This window comes from Cololabis saira, chromosome 19, assembly GCF_033807715.1.
Source record: "Cololabis saira isolate AMF1-May2022 chromosome 19, fColSai1.1, whole genome shotgun sequence".
NCBI lineage: Eukaryota > Metazoa > Chordata > Actinopteri > Beloniformes > Belonidae > Cololabis > Cololabis saira.
The window spans coordinates 10239888-10253942 of record NC_084605.1 but is presented as its reverse complement, the minus strand read 5'-3'; the positions used below and the strand labels follow the sequence as shown (position 1 = coordinate 10253942).

General features: G+C 42.0%; 1 protein-coding gene across 1 annotated transcript in view; it reads left to right on the top strand.

Annotated features, from left to right (window-relative positions):
- Positions 1–14055, top strand: part of LOC133419794 (uncharacterized) — a 58825-nt gene that overhangs the window by 14181 nt on the left and 30589 nt on the right. Inside the window, exons 4-7 of the mRNA XM_061709215.1 lie at positions 7391–7657; positions 7832–8122; positions 8664–8786; positions 12543–12639. Of these exons, the coding sequence (XP_061565199.1) occupies positions 7391–7657; positions 7832–8122; positions 8664–8786; positions 12543–12639 (778 nt within the window). The remainder of the gene's footprint in view (positions 1–7390; positions 7658–7831; positions 8123–8663; positions 8787–12542; positions 12640–14055) is intronic.

Genomic DNA, 14055 nt, shown 5'->3' with positions numbered 1-14055 from the left:
GTGCACTGATGGACACCCTTATGCTTTGCAAACTGTGACTGGAACAGAAGTCCAATAACAGAGCACCACTCGGGTTCAGATCGGGGAGGCTGTTCCTCCCAATCAAGCCTCTCCAGGTGTCCCTGTCATTGCTCAAGTGAGCGTTGAAGTCCCCCAGTAGAACAATCGAACCCCCAGTTCGACCACTGTCAAGTACTCCTCCCAAGGACTCCAAGAAGGCCGGGTACTCCGCACTGCTGTTCGGCCCGTAGGCGCAAACAACAGTGAGAGACTTTTTTTTCTGACCCTCTCGTTCACCGGGGTAAACTCCAACACATTGCGACTGAGCTGAGGGGCTATAAACAAACCCACACTAGCTGGCCGCCTCTCACCCTGGGCAACTCCAGAGTTGTCGAAGGTCCAGCCCCTTTCAAGGAGCTGGGTAGGTGAGCCCGACTATCTCTAGCCGGTATCTCTCAAACGTTCGCAAATGCTCCGGCTCCTTCCCCCCAGGCGAGGTGACATTCCATGTCCCCACTGCAAGGGTTCTGGTCCAGGGATTGAGTCATCGAGGCACCCCGCCACGACTGCTACCCAGCCCACATTGCACCAGCCTGTCATGGTCCTTCCTGCAGGTGGTGAGTCTACTTGAAGGGGGGCCCACGTCAACGTTTCGGGTTGAGCCCATGGGCACTCCAGCCTGGCTCCAGGGAGGGGCCCCAGTGATGCCAAACCGGGCGACTTAACGGTCCCTGATTTTTTTATTTACCATGATTAGATTGTGAACCGCTCTTAGTCTGGCACATCACCAAGGACCTGCTTGCCATGGGAGACCCTAACAGTGGTGGTTCAAGGAGGGGGCAGCAGATCATTCAAATGATTATTCAGAGATAAAGCCCTGATGTAAAGCAGTAATGCATAATGATTAAGTAGTGTTACAGCACAACTACATCGTATGAATGAGGCCAAAAACAGCTGGAAACTATATTTTAATGACTTTAAATTGACCGACTATGTCACTTCCAGTAATGGAGGACACGTCTAAATGCACATAAAAAATAATAATAATAGTAGTAATAATAATATATTTTATTTCTAGTGCACTTTTCATTAAAAACAAATCTCAAAGTGCTACAAGTTAAAATCAACCATGAATAAAATCAGCAGTAAAAATGTTTTAGTACAGGTTTTACTTTTGCGATATTTAAGGGTCTTTACAAGACGAAGCTTAGACGGTAAAACGCAAACGTTTTGTTGCGTCTTTGAGTTTTGGGTGGAAAAAAACACCTGCAAAGATTTGACAACAGCCTGCAGAGGGACATTTTCTTTCAACTCAAGGCGAGTTCTCTCAGGAACTGGAACTGGATTCTTCTGCTTCACAAACGCACCAATCGGTGCAGTCAAAGCAGGTCTGTAACACAAGATTTGAATCATCTGTCCACCTCTTCACTGTCCTCACCCAACACAGTCTCACTCCGGAGGCGTCGGATTCCGACGAACGGTCAAGAGCCATTGGCGCCATCTACTGACGCAAAAGGTACCCTTCTGCGTCTCTTTCAGACGCAAGTAGGCTCCAATTGACTCCAATGTAATCCCGTCTGCGGCTATATCTGACGCTCAGAGCAGCTGATCACCGCGTCCTCATTCCTCTTTTAAAATGCAAATACTTCAATTTAAAAAATGTTATCCCACAATCTCTGTTCAGTGAGTATCATGCATGGTTTATGAGTTATTAAGAAGCATTTTTCCACTTTGGCCAGACTGAAATGGGGATGGAATTGGGCACCAACAAAACGACAGCAGCCTTTTTGAAAAATATATTTTTAGTTTAATGCATTGCATGCATGCGTTTATATTTCCCATATATTCTGTGGCTGTAGCCTACTAGTTGTCTGACATTTTTGGGAGATGTATATATATTTTAAAAACTTAAATAGGGGACTAGTAGCCGTCGTCTCGCTTTATATCCTCCCCCCACCTTTCCGCTACCCCCGATGCGTCCCACAAGGACGCTTACGCTGCGGCACTACTTGACGCCCAGGGCAAGTAATCACCAAATCACCATGACAACCAAACACTACACTCCCGACTCCTCTCACATAAAAACGTACCCTGCCTACTTGTTCCAAAGTACAAAAACGTAGAGGGATTACAATAATAGCCCTTGAATTGTATAAATACATTTTTCTGACTATTCCTTTTGCGACCAAGTCACGGAGTTTCAAGATTGTGGAACCCCCTCTGGGAATTCCCCTGACGTCATAGTGACGGGGAGATCCTAGACACGTGACAGATCGTGGGCCGTTGACTGGTATCAGCCCATGGAATGAGGCATTATTTAGTCCCATAAGTAGGCTAGTGGGGGGCTATTAACCTGCTAGTAGTTACCGGCCATTTGTTTCAGTTATGGATAACTGAAACAAATGTTTGAGTAGCCCAGTAATGATTTGTACGCTTGGTAAGTCTCAGCCAATCACGGGGCTGGTTGTTAGTAGGTAGGGACCCGGATCATGCCAGCGAATCAGAATCCTGGAAAAACATCAACTAATGACATGTGTAACTTCCAGTTAGACGGAACAAGTCTTTCGTTGGAGTGACAGAGAAGTGGAGTTACTTTTAAGTGTGACTTTAGAATATTAAACAGGTAAAATACAAGAAAATATTGACGGTGGCCAAACTAATTGTAAACACAGGTCGCACACATGACGCTGGTGAAAAAAAGAGTTGTTTTTATCAGTGATGGATAATTGTAGGCAATACACTACCCATAATCCTCAGCTACCGTTGCTATAGAGACGACGCCAGTCCGCTTTGCTTGACAAAATCGTTTTAACTATTTATATTTATTATTTATTATTATTATTTATATTTATATTTATATATAACTATTTTAACATTTCTAAACACAAAAACACGAAAGTGTCCTTGATAATCCAATAATACAATAGGTTCATGTTAAGGACATCCGTTTTAATTAGTTCTCCTTCGATTATGACATGTTATTAATGCTCAGTAGGAAAAGGACGTTTGTTATGTATTGTTATGAGGCCTATTTCAATTAAATTCAATTCAATTTTATTTGTATAGCGTCTAATACAACAGATGTTGTCTCTAGACGCTTTCCAGAGATCCAGAACATGAACATAAACATAAACATAAACCCCCGAGCAATTATTACATAAACAATGGCAGGTAAAAACTCCCATAGTGGGAGAAAAGCCTTAAGCCAAACAGTGGCAAGGAAAAACTCCCCTTTAGGAGGGAAGAAACCTTGAGGAGGACCAGGCTCATAAGGGGGGACCCTCCTGCCGAAGGCCAGACTGGGGGGGTCGGGGACGTCAGCAGCACACAGCAGGCAGGCGGAAGCAGCAACAGGATGATCAGGATGACCAGGCAATCCCCGGCCACCTGGTCCGGGCCGGACACGTGGCCAGGAGGCCCTCACGCTCCAGGCCAACGACCCCCACCCGGCAGGGGGCCAGCCTGCCCGGAGAGACAGAGCCGCCCCGGCCGCCAACGCGGGCAGGTGCCCCCCCCCCCCACGAAAGTGGCCCTCCAAGACCAGAGGGGCGCCCCGCCGCGGAGGCAGCGGGGGGGACCGGAGACGGGCCCGGAGAGAGGGAACCCCCTAACAGGGCGATACCCGCGCGGGCCCGACAACGGAGGGCCCCAGACCCAGGCATCCCATTCATTCATCCATTCACCTATCCGATACCTATACTAATAATAAGATATACTATACATAATAATAATAACCATCTTTGTATAATACTCCTCTTTCTTTAGCGCTACAGACCAGAACAAAGTCCACATTACTGCAGACCTCAGCAGTGAAGTGATGGGATACAGATGATGGTTTCAGCCTTGAAACCACTTCTTCCAGTTACGATTTTTGACCAAAGTGAAGCCATATTTATGTTTATAATGATGAATCATACAGGCTTTTATAGCTGGGTGATTCTTCAATTCGGGGCACTTTTGACTTTTGGAATTTTGAAAAAAAAAAAGTTCTTTAATCTCTGTTTTTTCTATTTCAAAAGGTTTATCAATTGGTCTGGAACAAAGATCTTAGCATAGCTTTGATTGTACTTCATGATCATTTTGATATTATGATGCTTTTTTCAAAGTTGTCACAGTAAAATGTCATTACCATCACAAAAACAAAACACTGATTTTAATACAAAATGATTTGACAAGCAAAGTTTTCACAATCATTCCAGTAAGTACAAAACATGCTCTTTAAAAATCATGTTCTAAATATTTGTAAGTACATTTAAAATACATTTTAACACCATGTTCTCTCTAACTTTTTAATATATTGCCTTGTCTCAACAATTAAATATTGCATACTAATGAGAATATTTGAATTGCAATGCATATTTTTTCAGAAAATGCAAATTTAGACAATTAAACATTACCACAATGATTGAGGTAAAACCCAAGTTAACAAAAAAGCAAACTTTTCTGTCAAAAAGTGTATTGTGACGGTAATGACAATGTATTCCGGTAATGACAACATGTTTTGGTAATGACATAAAAATGAACACTGGTGTTTTTTTTTTTTGTTTTTTTTGACAACAAACATAAAGAAAATACTACTTTTTAAAAACAACACCTTGTGAACACTTAACCTTCCACTAAAATTAATCATTTGGTAAACTACCACAGCATTGCTTATGTAATAATATCTTCTTCGGGCCAGCTGGTTCAATTCTGACATAATAAAGGATCAAACAAGAGAATTGGCATGCTCAACTCAAATTTCCCATATGATTGGTGTCAATCCAAAAATGATAAAATAGAAAATAAAGATTTCAGCACTCTCAAATTAGTGTGTAGCATTTTAATTCATGCACAGCAACAGTGGCGTGACCCATATTAAAGGAGACTTATTATGGGATTTAATGTCTTTTTTAAACAGGCCTTGAATGTCTTAAAAACAAGCTTTTGATTGTTTTTTCTAAATAAATTGGAAATTCAGCCTCTGGGCCATGTCTTTATCTTTACCGTTTCTAACCTCATTCTTTATGTGGGATTCTGAGTGGGCGAGGCTATGATAATGAGGCTCTGTGCTGATTGGCTGCCTGAATGACACGATACACCGCTATGAAAAAATGGCAGAAGCTCCAGCCGGCGGAGTTAAGGCTTATTTATGGTTACGCGTTACACCAACGCAGAGCCTACGGCAGGGGTGGGCAATCCTGGTCCTCGAGGGCCGGTGTCCCTGCAGGTTTTAGATGTTTCCCTGCTTCATTGCACCACGATACAAGTGACTGTGCCATTAACAGAATTGTGCAGCCCTGGATGACAAGCTGATGACAATGATTCATTAGAATCAGGTGTTTTAAAGCAGGGAAACATCTAAAACATGCAGGACACCGGCGTTCGAGGACCAGGATTGCCCACCCCTGGCCTACTGCATAAGGTACGCGGCGACGCGCACCGTACCCTACGCCGTACCCTACGCCGTACCCTACGCCGTACCCTACGCCGTACCCTACGCCGTACCCTACGCCGTACCCTACGCCGTACCCTACGCCGTACCCTACGCCGTACCCTACGCCGTACCCTACGCCGTACCTTACGCCGTACCCTACGCCGTAGGCTCTGCGTCGATTTAACACGGAACCATAATTCAGGCGAGTGAGCGTCAGCGACAAAATCAATTCCATTGCTTTATTTTCTATCGGACTGTCCTAACTGTCCGCAGCGACGCAGCACGACGCAGCGCGCCGTTTTGAACATTTGTTGGACGCCCTGCTTCTATTTTCTTCCTGTCGCTCGCATTGAAAGCCGGTTGAAAGCGCTGTAGGAAACAGTCACGGATGAGGAACGGCTGATCCAGTTAGTTGAAATGAGAAGTTATCTCTATGATTCCTCCTCATTTCACTACAAAAACCTCAATAAAGTGGCAGCTGCTAGAGGGAGATGGACAGAGAGCGTCTGATGTCACGCAGTGCGTAGTGCGATGTCGGACGCTCGCCTGCAGTTACACGGTTTTATAGTTGTGGGCGGGGTTTGCATTTTGGTTACGTAACGAAAATGCGCCGAATCGTAGATCCACATCACACTGGATGGCTCATCCGGGTGGTTGTACAGACACTGCAGAATTATTACTGGCCCTACTGTTTCTTTGGTTAACCTTCCACTGTCGTCTCCTGCATCTTTGTTCCCGCTTTGAAAATTGTGAGATGGCTTTCAATTTTCCTGTCTCTTTTCTTTTTTTGTATCACTTTTTCTCTTTCAAGATATTGCTGATATTTCTCAGGATCTTCCTTGATTTTGTCTCTGTATTTTTTTGACCGTTAAGCTGGTTTAGCTGGCGCCATGTTGACATCTTCAAACAAAAATAATGTAAATTATGGTTTGTCACTGTTCAATTATGTATCATAGTAAAGTAGTGCATGGTAAATTAAGCTAATATATTCTAGTTATAAGGTAATAAACAGATACATTGTCATTACCATCACTGATAGTCATCACCATCACAGTCACTTGTGTGATGGTAATGACATGTGATGGTAATGACAATTCTCACTCTTTGCAGAAAATGTTGGCAAATTTTTTTGACTAGCTAAGCTAACTGGTTAGTTAAGCACACTGTACATATGTAAATAAAGTGAAATTTCCTATTAATGAATGAAAATACTCAACTAGTGACTTGTTTGGTAATGACGCCTAATAAACATACTCTCAGATCAGGGTGTATAAAACATCAAATTACTTACATATGTGAGCATCAAAAAATCAGGCTTCTGCCTCATGTCTGGGAATGTTCCTCTGGAGCATCTAATTTGCATGCAACAATGTAAGTAACTGTTTGTAAAAACTTTATTGCTCTCTAAAATGTTGAATGTGATGGTAATGACAGATGGATGAGGGACAGCGATATTTCACTATAAATAAATTGCAAATTGAAAAAATATAAATTATATGAATTTGAAAAATGCCTTTTTAAGTTGTTACAAGGAAATGCAAAGTAAAGTTTTAATGAATTTAGCACTTTTTATTGCTTTATTATAGAGGGGATGTCAAAAAGTCTGGGTTGGGGACAAACCCAACACAATGAAATTCTTGCACATTTCAATTTTCAACACACTGAAAAAGTATTAAAATGTCATCATTGAGACACAGTTATTTTTTTCATAGCTACTACAACCTAACTTTAACAAATGCAATAATTGTTTTTTCTAAAAAGCATTTTTTTCTTGAAAATCTACCCTGGGGACAGAAAAACTCCCTTAATTGAAGAATCACCCAGCTACACTTCTGGATGGCTATAATTCCTGTATACTGGATTAGACCAATTAACCATTCCGTTTCAACAAGACCAGAACGCAGCAACTCAAACGAAGTAAACATGCGGTTCAGTTACATGAACAACATTAACAACTGCATATTTGTCCTCCAGCTCCAGTCCAGAACATCAACATTGAGCAGGTACAAAATGAAATCACCTGCAGCTCAGAGGGGATCTATCCTGAACCTGGACTCACCTGGACCACCAATCCTCCATCCAGCATGAACCTGCAGAACCCACCAACAGTCCAGCAGTATGAACAGCAGCTTTACAACATCAGCAGCTCTCTGATACTTTCAGACAGAGACACTGACCTGGACTACATCTGCACCGTCAGCACTCCAGCAAACAGCAGGAGATCCACTTTGCTTCAACCAGGTAGAAATGACATTTAAATATTTATGTGGTGGCTCTCAGTGCTACGTAGACCTTAATGAGATGTTCATGTCATCTACAAAAACGTTTGTCCTTTACAACTGATGTTCAGTTTTCTTTTCAGTTTGAGGTGTTTTGGGTTTCCATCATTCCATGTCTTGTTTACTGTAATTTCAGCTGTTATAAATGGATCCAAAACTGAAACATTCATCTCCTGCTCAACTGCCAATTATCCAATAAGGTATCTCATCTGGACATTTAACCACAAAGAGATCATCCTGACACAGAGGGGACATGAAGGACGTTACACAACTTCAGAGAGGTGGAAGCAGCACGTGATGACTGTATCAGAGACAGGAGGTCTCACTCTGAAGCATTTATCTTCAGACCAGACAGGAACATACAAATGTGAACTCGGTTATGAAGCGGAAACATACGTGAAATACACCTTTCTTCACATACCAAGAGGTAAGATGGTTAAAAATCTGTGGTCACAGTGTTAGAGCCAGAATGAAAATCAGTTATTAAGAGTTTAGTGTTGGTCATGTCTAATGTTTAATTTGAATATTTAAAATGAAAGAGTGCTGCTTGTTTGTTTATGTTCATGTCAAAAGTTGAGCTGATTGTATGAACATCTGCATGACATCAGTCTGCTGCAGCAGTAAGTTGTCGGTGACGTACTGTAGATCATCAGAGCAACAGTCTTTGACCGTGACGTCACACAACTGCATCCATCTCCTGCTATAGATGGAGACTTTTAATGTTGCTAAATTATTCTGAATTATCTGTTTTAGTAAATAGTTGAAACCTTCAAAGAACTCCTGTGTCACTGACTTTAGCTCAAGAACTGGTTATAAATAAAAACACATTTAGGTAACTGCACCTACAAACAGTAACGGAGAGTTGTGAAGGTTCATGTGTGCTGTGATCTGTTGAGACTCAGGTTCAAATTACTAACATCAAAAACACAAAAACTGTCATTTTAATTCTTGTTTGTTTTTTGTTGCAGACAGGACTGGAGTTATTGTAGCAGTGGGTGTTGTGCTGCCGCTGGTCTTGGTTTGTGGATTTGTTGGTTACAAATACAGGAAAAAGCAGGAAAGAAAGGAGGAGGAGGAAAAAAGAGATGAAGGTAAAGATATAATTTCATAATTTGTGTGTGTGTAAATATGAGGGCTGCAGGATATTAAATATTTGCTGATATCTGATATGCCAATACTTTGAATGAAGTTTTTTCAGACTGTTGATAGTAGTACTGATATATGCAGATAAACTTCTGCTCCGATATTTGATACTGATATTGAATCTGACATAGTAGAATTGAGATGCTCTCACTATGTCAACTGTATTTATTTTTAATCTTACAGAGCACAAATAGTCCCCAGTACTAATAAATTATTCCAAGTTAATGGGCTTCCTCTGATTCACACAGTCTTGCAGTAACCTATTGAAAGTGATAATTTCAAAAACCTGGAGTCCATCTATGTTATTACAGATGATAACTTGCAGGTAACGCCACGTCTGGAAACACCAATTGGGATTTCTGTTGTGAGGCTCAATGTAGTTCACAGATCTGTAAAACCCAACATCTGTAACAGCTGTAAAAGGCTGGTTGTCCAGAGCAATAAGTTCCAGATGTTTGTTAGTGATGTTGTTAGGTTGGTCTCGCTCCTACTTTTTTGCCTTTGTTAAAGGAGCGATGTGTAATGTGAAGACAGAATTAAATTCATACTCCAATAAAACGGGGGCAGTACAGCTGCGTTGAAAAAAGTGTTGATCTACCTTCATGAAAGAAATGAGGGAACACACAGTCCCTCCTCATCACTTCTGTTGTCAACTCAACACCAGATGTAACCTGAATCAAACTCAAAATCTGAGAATAAAAGCACAGAATCTGTAAATAATAAATTAAAATCTCTGACAAGGATACAATCATTTTTTTCAGTCACACTTTTCTTTTCTCACCATCATTTCTAAAACCATCTCTGTTTCTGAACCGTCTTCCTCAGTTGGTGTTTTTGTTTCTGTGGTTGCAATTCTGAAACGAATCAAATCTGTTCCGTCAATCTACTGCGATAAGTCGGGACATCGTCAAGATCAATACATTTGGCATTGACTTAATCATACATATGGATTTACTTGTATTTGTATGTACAGTATATATATATGAAATGTCTGCTCCATGTTCAGTGTTTGAACACCATGACACCAAATAGCAGTCAGCACTTTTAACCCTTTAAACCAGGGGTCGGCAACCCAAAATGTTGAAAGAGCCATATTGGACCAAAAAAACAAATATGTCTGGAGGAGCCGCAAAAAATTAAGTCTTGTTTAAGCCTTAGAATGAAGACAACAGCCACCTGGCTGGCGCCGCCTGCTGGTAGAAACCCACAATTTAAATGACATTTTGGTCAACTAACATGACTAAGCATAAATAACATAGAAACACCAACAGAAATATAAGAAAATAAAATAAATAAGCATTTAATACAGTTTTAAAGTAATTAAACCTTCATATTCAGTTTTTATACATTTCAAGGATTTGTTTTTTCAAAAATGTTTTAATTTTTTTATTGTAGTTTTCAATTTGTTAATATGTAATTATTCAAGTTTAATCCACTTTTTTGTAAATGTTTTCATTTAATCAGAATTTTAAATTACATATTTGGGTCAACGTGTAACAAACAAGACTCGGCATATATTACATAGAAACACCAGCAACAATATTAAAACAAAAAATTTAAATAAAAAAGGATTTAATCCAGATTTAAAGTAATTAAACCTTCATATTGTTTAGTTTTTACCTTTTTTAAGGATTAGATTTTTTGTTTTTTTGAATCCTCTTTTCTCCTCAGTTATTTCTCTTTTTCCCGCTGGAAACAATCCCTTTGGCCGGTTGGTTTCCAAACAGCCTCCTGCCTGGCTGGTAGAAACGTGTGTCGCAGGCTCCGACGCAAATCTTTACCGGAAATGTTGAAATGTAATATTTATTCTACACATTTTTACAGCATTGGAAAACGTTCAGAATGTTTGTGTCATGTTTGTCCTCCTACAGAAACCACATTAAAACCAAAAAGATATTTCCCTCCCCATCGATTTCCATTTTTAAAAATTTTTTAAAAATCTCTAGGGAGCCACTAAGGCGGCGCTAAAGAGCCGCATGCGGCTCTAGAGCAGTGATTCTTAACCATAGGGCCGCGGCCCAAGTGTGGGCCGCGAGCGCCATCTAGTGGGCCGCCAAAAAAAAATTCTGTTTTGTACTTGTGAGCCGCGAGGGCCGCGGGACTGCATAGCAACTCCCAACCAAATGAGGAGAAGACACTCAGCTAGCTGTACGTGTAATAGTAAGAGAAATGGTGTGTCTTTACAGAGAAAATCCTTCATTTTGCACAGAGTAGGTTTAGATCCGCCAGGATTAGGGATCGATTAATTGGGTCTGCGCCCAGAGCGAGCGAGCGCGGCGTGCTCATTTATCCCGGCGCGTCCCCGCGGCCGGGGAGGTCGGCTGAGGCTGCCGCTCGGGCGGTGGGCTCCGTCGTTACTGCTGAAAGATGGTAGATGTAGATGCGTGGGCTGTCGTGTCTGCTGGACTGGACTGTTTGGGCTTTCGAAAAAGCATCGGAAAGTAACTGCTGCAGCGCGGCCAGAGAGCTGCGGTGCGGGCTGTGCCCGTCGCAGCTGATCAGGCTCGGATGAACCCGACACACTGAGTCCTGACAACTTATTAATGTAAATAACTTAAAGTAAAATCAAACTAAGTTTTGTCCTCGCTGTATTTTTAAATATGCAACCCGGAATGGACAAATGCATCCTGTTCAGTCTTCCCACTGGAACAAAACCAGTGTCTCATACGTTCAGAGACCGTGGCGTTCAAAGTGCGAAAGTGAAACGCCACTGAAACAAAACACAAAGTTTTTCATCAAACATATCCACTCAAGTGAACTGAAGTCACAGAAAAATAAACTGACCATCTTAAAACATCCTGCCCATATTTGGGTCCAGATACAGCTGTGAAGCAGCTTTCTCCACAGTGAACATAATTAAAACTATATCGTTTCAGGCTCAACAATGAACACCTCCACATGCATATGAGAACCTGACACCATCCAGCCCAGATTTAAAGTCCTGACAGGAGAAGTTAGAGCTCAGTTCTCTCACTGAACAACAGAAAGTGGGGGCATAAGATTATAATAGGGGAAGAAAGAAAAACTGCAAAACTGTTAAATTGTTAAGATGTGTTTATATTAATTTAGTATAAAAATGTGTTGAGAGAATTAACAAAGAAAAGGGGAAATTCAAACTGCTGGTAGAGAAATAAAATAAGATAGCATTTGAAAAATAAAATAAAATCTACTTTATCTTTAAGAGAAAAAAATATGTTTAATTCAAGTTAAACATGTTAATTGGCAAATATGTACTTTTTTTAATATAACAGTCAGATGCAGATGTTGATACAACTATGAGGCTACTTGAATATATACACACACACACACACACACACACACATACATATATATATATATATATATATATATATATATATATATAATGATGTTCTGGACCTTCGCTTGAGTAAATTTTCTCTAAATGGACCTCTTAAAGTTTTAGTTGAATACCCCTGCTATACAGTGTTTATATTTAATGGGCCCCGGGCCACTCTGTACTGAAAAAATTGGGCCCCAAGGTCAGAAAGGTTAAGAACCCCTGCTCTAGAGTCACGGGTTGCTGATCCCCACTTTAAACATTCAGACTGACTGATTAAAGATTGAAGAGACTTCTGATGTTAATTACAGAGGCCACACTTTAGGTTAATACGTCACAACAGTCATTAATTTTTCCAGGTCAGTTTCCTTAATGGTTTTTTTTATTGTTGATTTATTTTTTCCAGAGGAGGTTCTGGTTCAGTTGGGCGTGGAGGAGCACGACTCAACAGAAGGGGTTCGACAGAGACTGATCTCAGCTATGAAGTACCGCAGAGAAGTTCAGTAAGTCAAGATGTGATCAATAACATAATCAGTTTGTGTAGATTAACAGTTTAGTACATTAAATCTTGTATTTTGTCGTCAAAATAAGAACTTTTGTATTTGGATGTGTTTGTTTATTCTAGGTCACCTCAAGTCAACCAGAGGTTCATATTTCAAATACTTGTGTAGAAAAGGCCCCAAAGTCATTAGTTCATTATGATAAATATTAAAAGTGTTACGTGTTGTTTCTCTTTGACAAGTTAGGCACTTAGGTTAGAGTGTGTGTGTTCTTCCTTGGGTTCTGAAGTTTGACTTGCACTTAGGTGCGTATTTATGTTTTTTTTTTTTTTTTTTTTTTTTTTTTTTTACCTTGTCTGCACACATATTATTGATTGATACCATGACGGTAGAAACCAAAAGTGTATATATGTGCATTATTACTATATGTAATATATACATATATATACGCACACATATGCGTACACATACATAAATATACACATACAAACCCAGTGTTTTTTTTTTTTTTTTTTTTTTTTTTTTGGGGGGGGGAGGGGGTGGGGGGGGGTGGTGACGACATCCACTGCCAATCCAGGAAGCAGGAACACACGGAGACACACGTCAAGCACTGGAAATCTGCAACAAAAAAACCACAAACAAAGCACGAAACCGGCACGGAGCCATCCAAAACACGAACAGCAATCGACCTAAATCTTGAGATCTGATCGCAGTCTGAGCTAAGCTATCGCTACCGCTACCTAAACCCAAAAACTAGAGAGCCAGCATGCAGGTGAACAAGCCAGTGTGTATGTCTATGTGTGTGTGTGTGTATGTATATGATCATGCATGTGTGTGTGTGTGTGTGTGTGTGTGTGTGTGTGTGTGTGTGTGTGTGTGTGTGTGTGTGTGTGTGTGTGTGTGTGTGTGTGTGTGTGTGTGTGTGTGTAATAAACCAAACAAAGCTCCACCTGAAGTGTATCTATAGTGGGGGAGGGGGGGGAGCAACCCCGCCACCCGTGAGACCAGAGGCCGACAAGGAAGAGCCCGGAACCCAGGCCACCGGCAACCCCACAGAGGGGAGAAGTAGGAGGGAGGCAACCCACCGCCTGCGAGGCCCCCCCCCCCACCCGGCGGCGGCCGAGGGGGCCCGCGGGCGGGGCCCCCACGGCGCGGAAAGAAGCAGCCAGGGATCCCGCGGCGGCGGACCGCGACCCAGGCAATCCCCGGCCACCCGGTCCGGGCCGGACACGCGGCCAGGAGGCCCTCACCCTTCAGGCCAGCGACCCCCACCCGGCAGGGGGCCAGCCCGCCCGGAGAGACAGAGCCGCCCCGGCCGCCGACGCGGGCAGGCGCACCCGTCCCCCACGAAAGTGGCCCTCCAAGACCAGAGGGGCGCCCCGCCGTAGAGGCAGCGGGGGGGACCGGAGACGGGCCCGG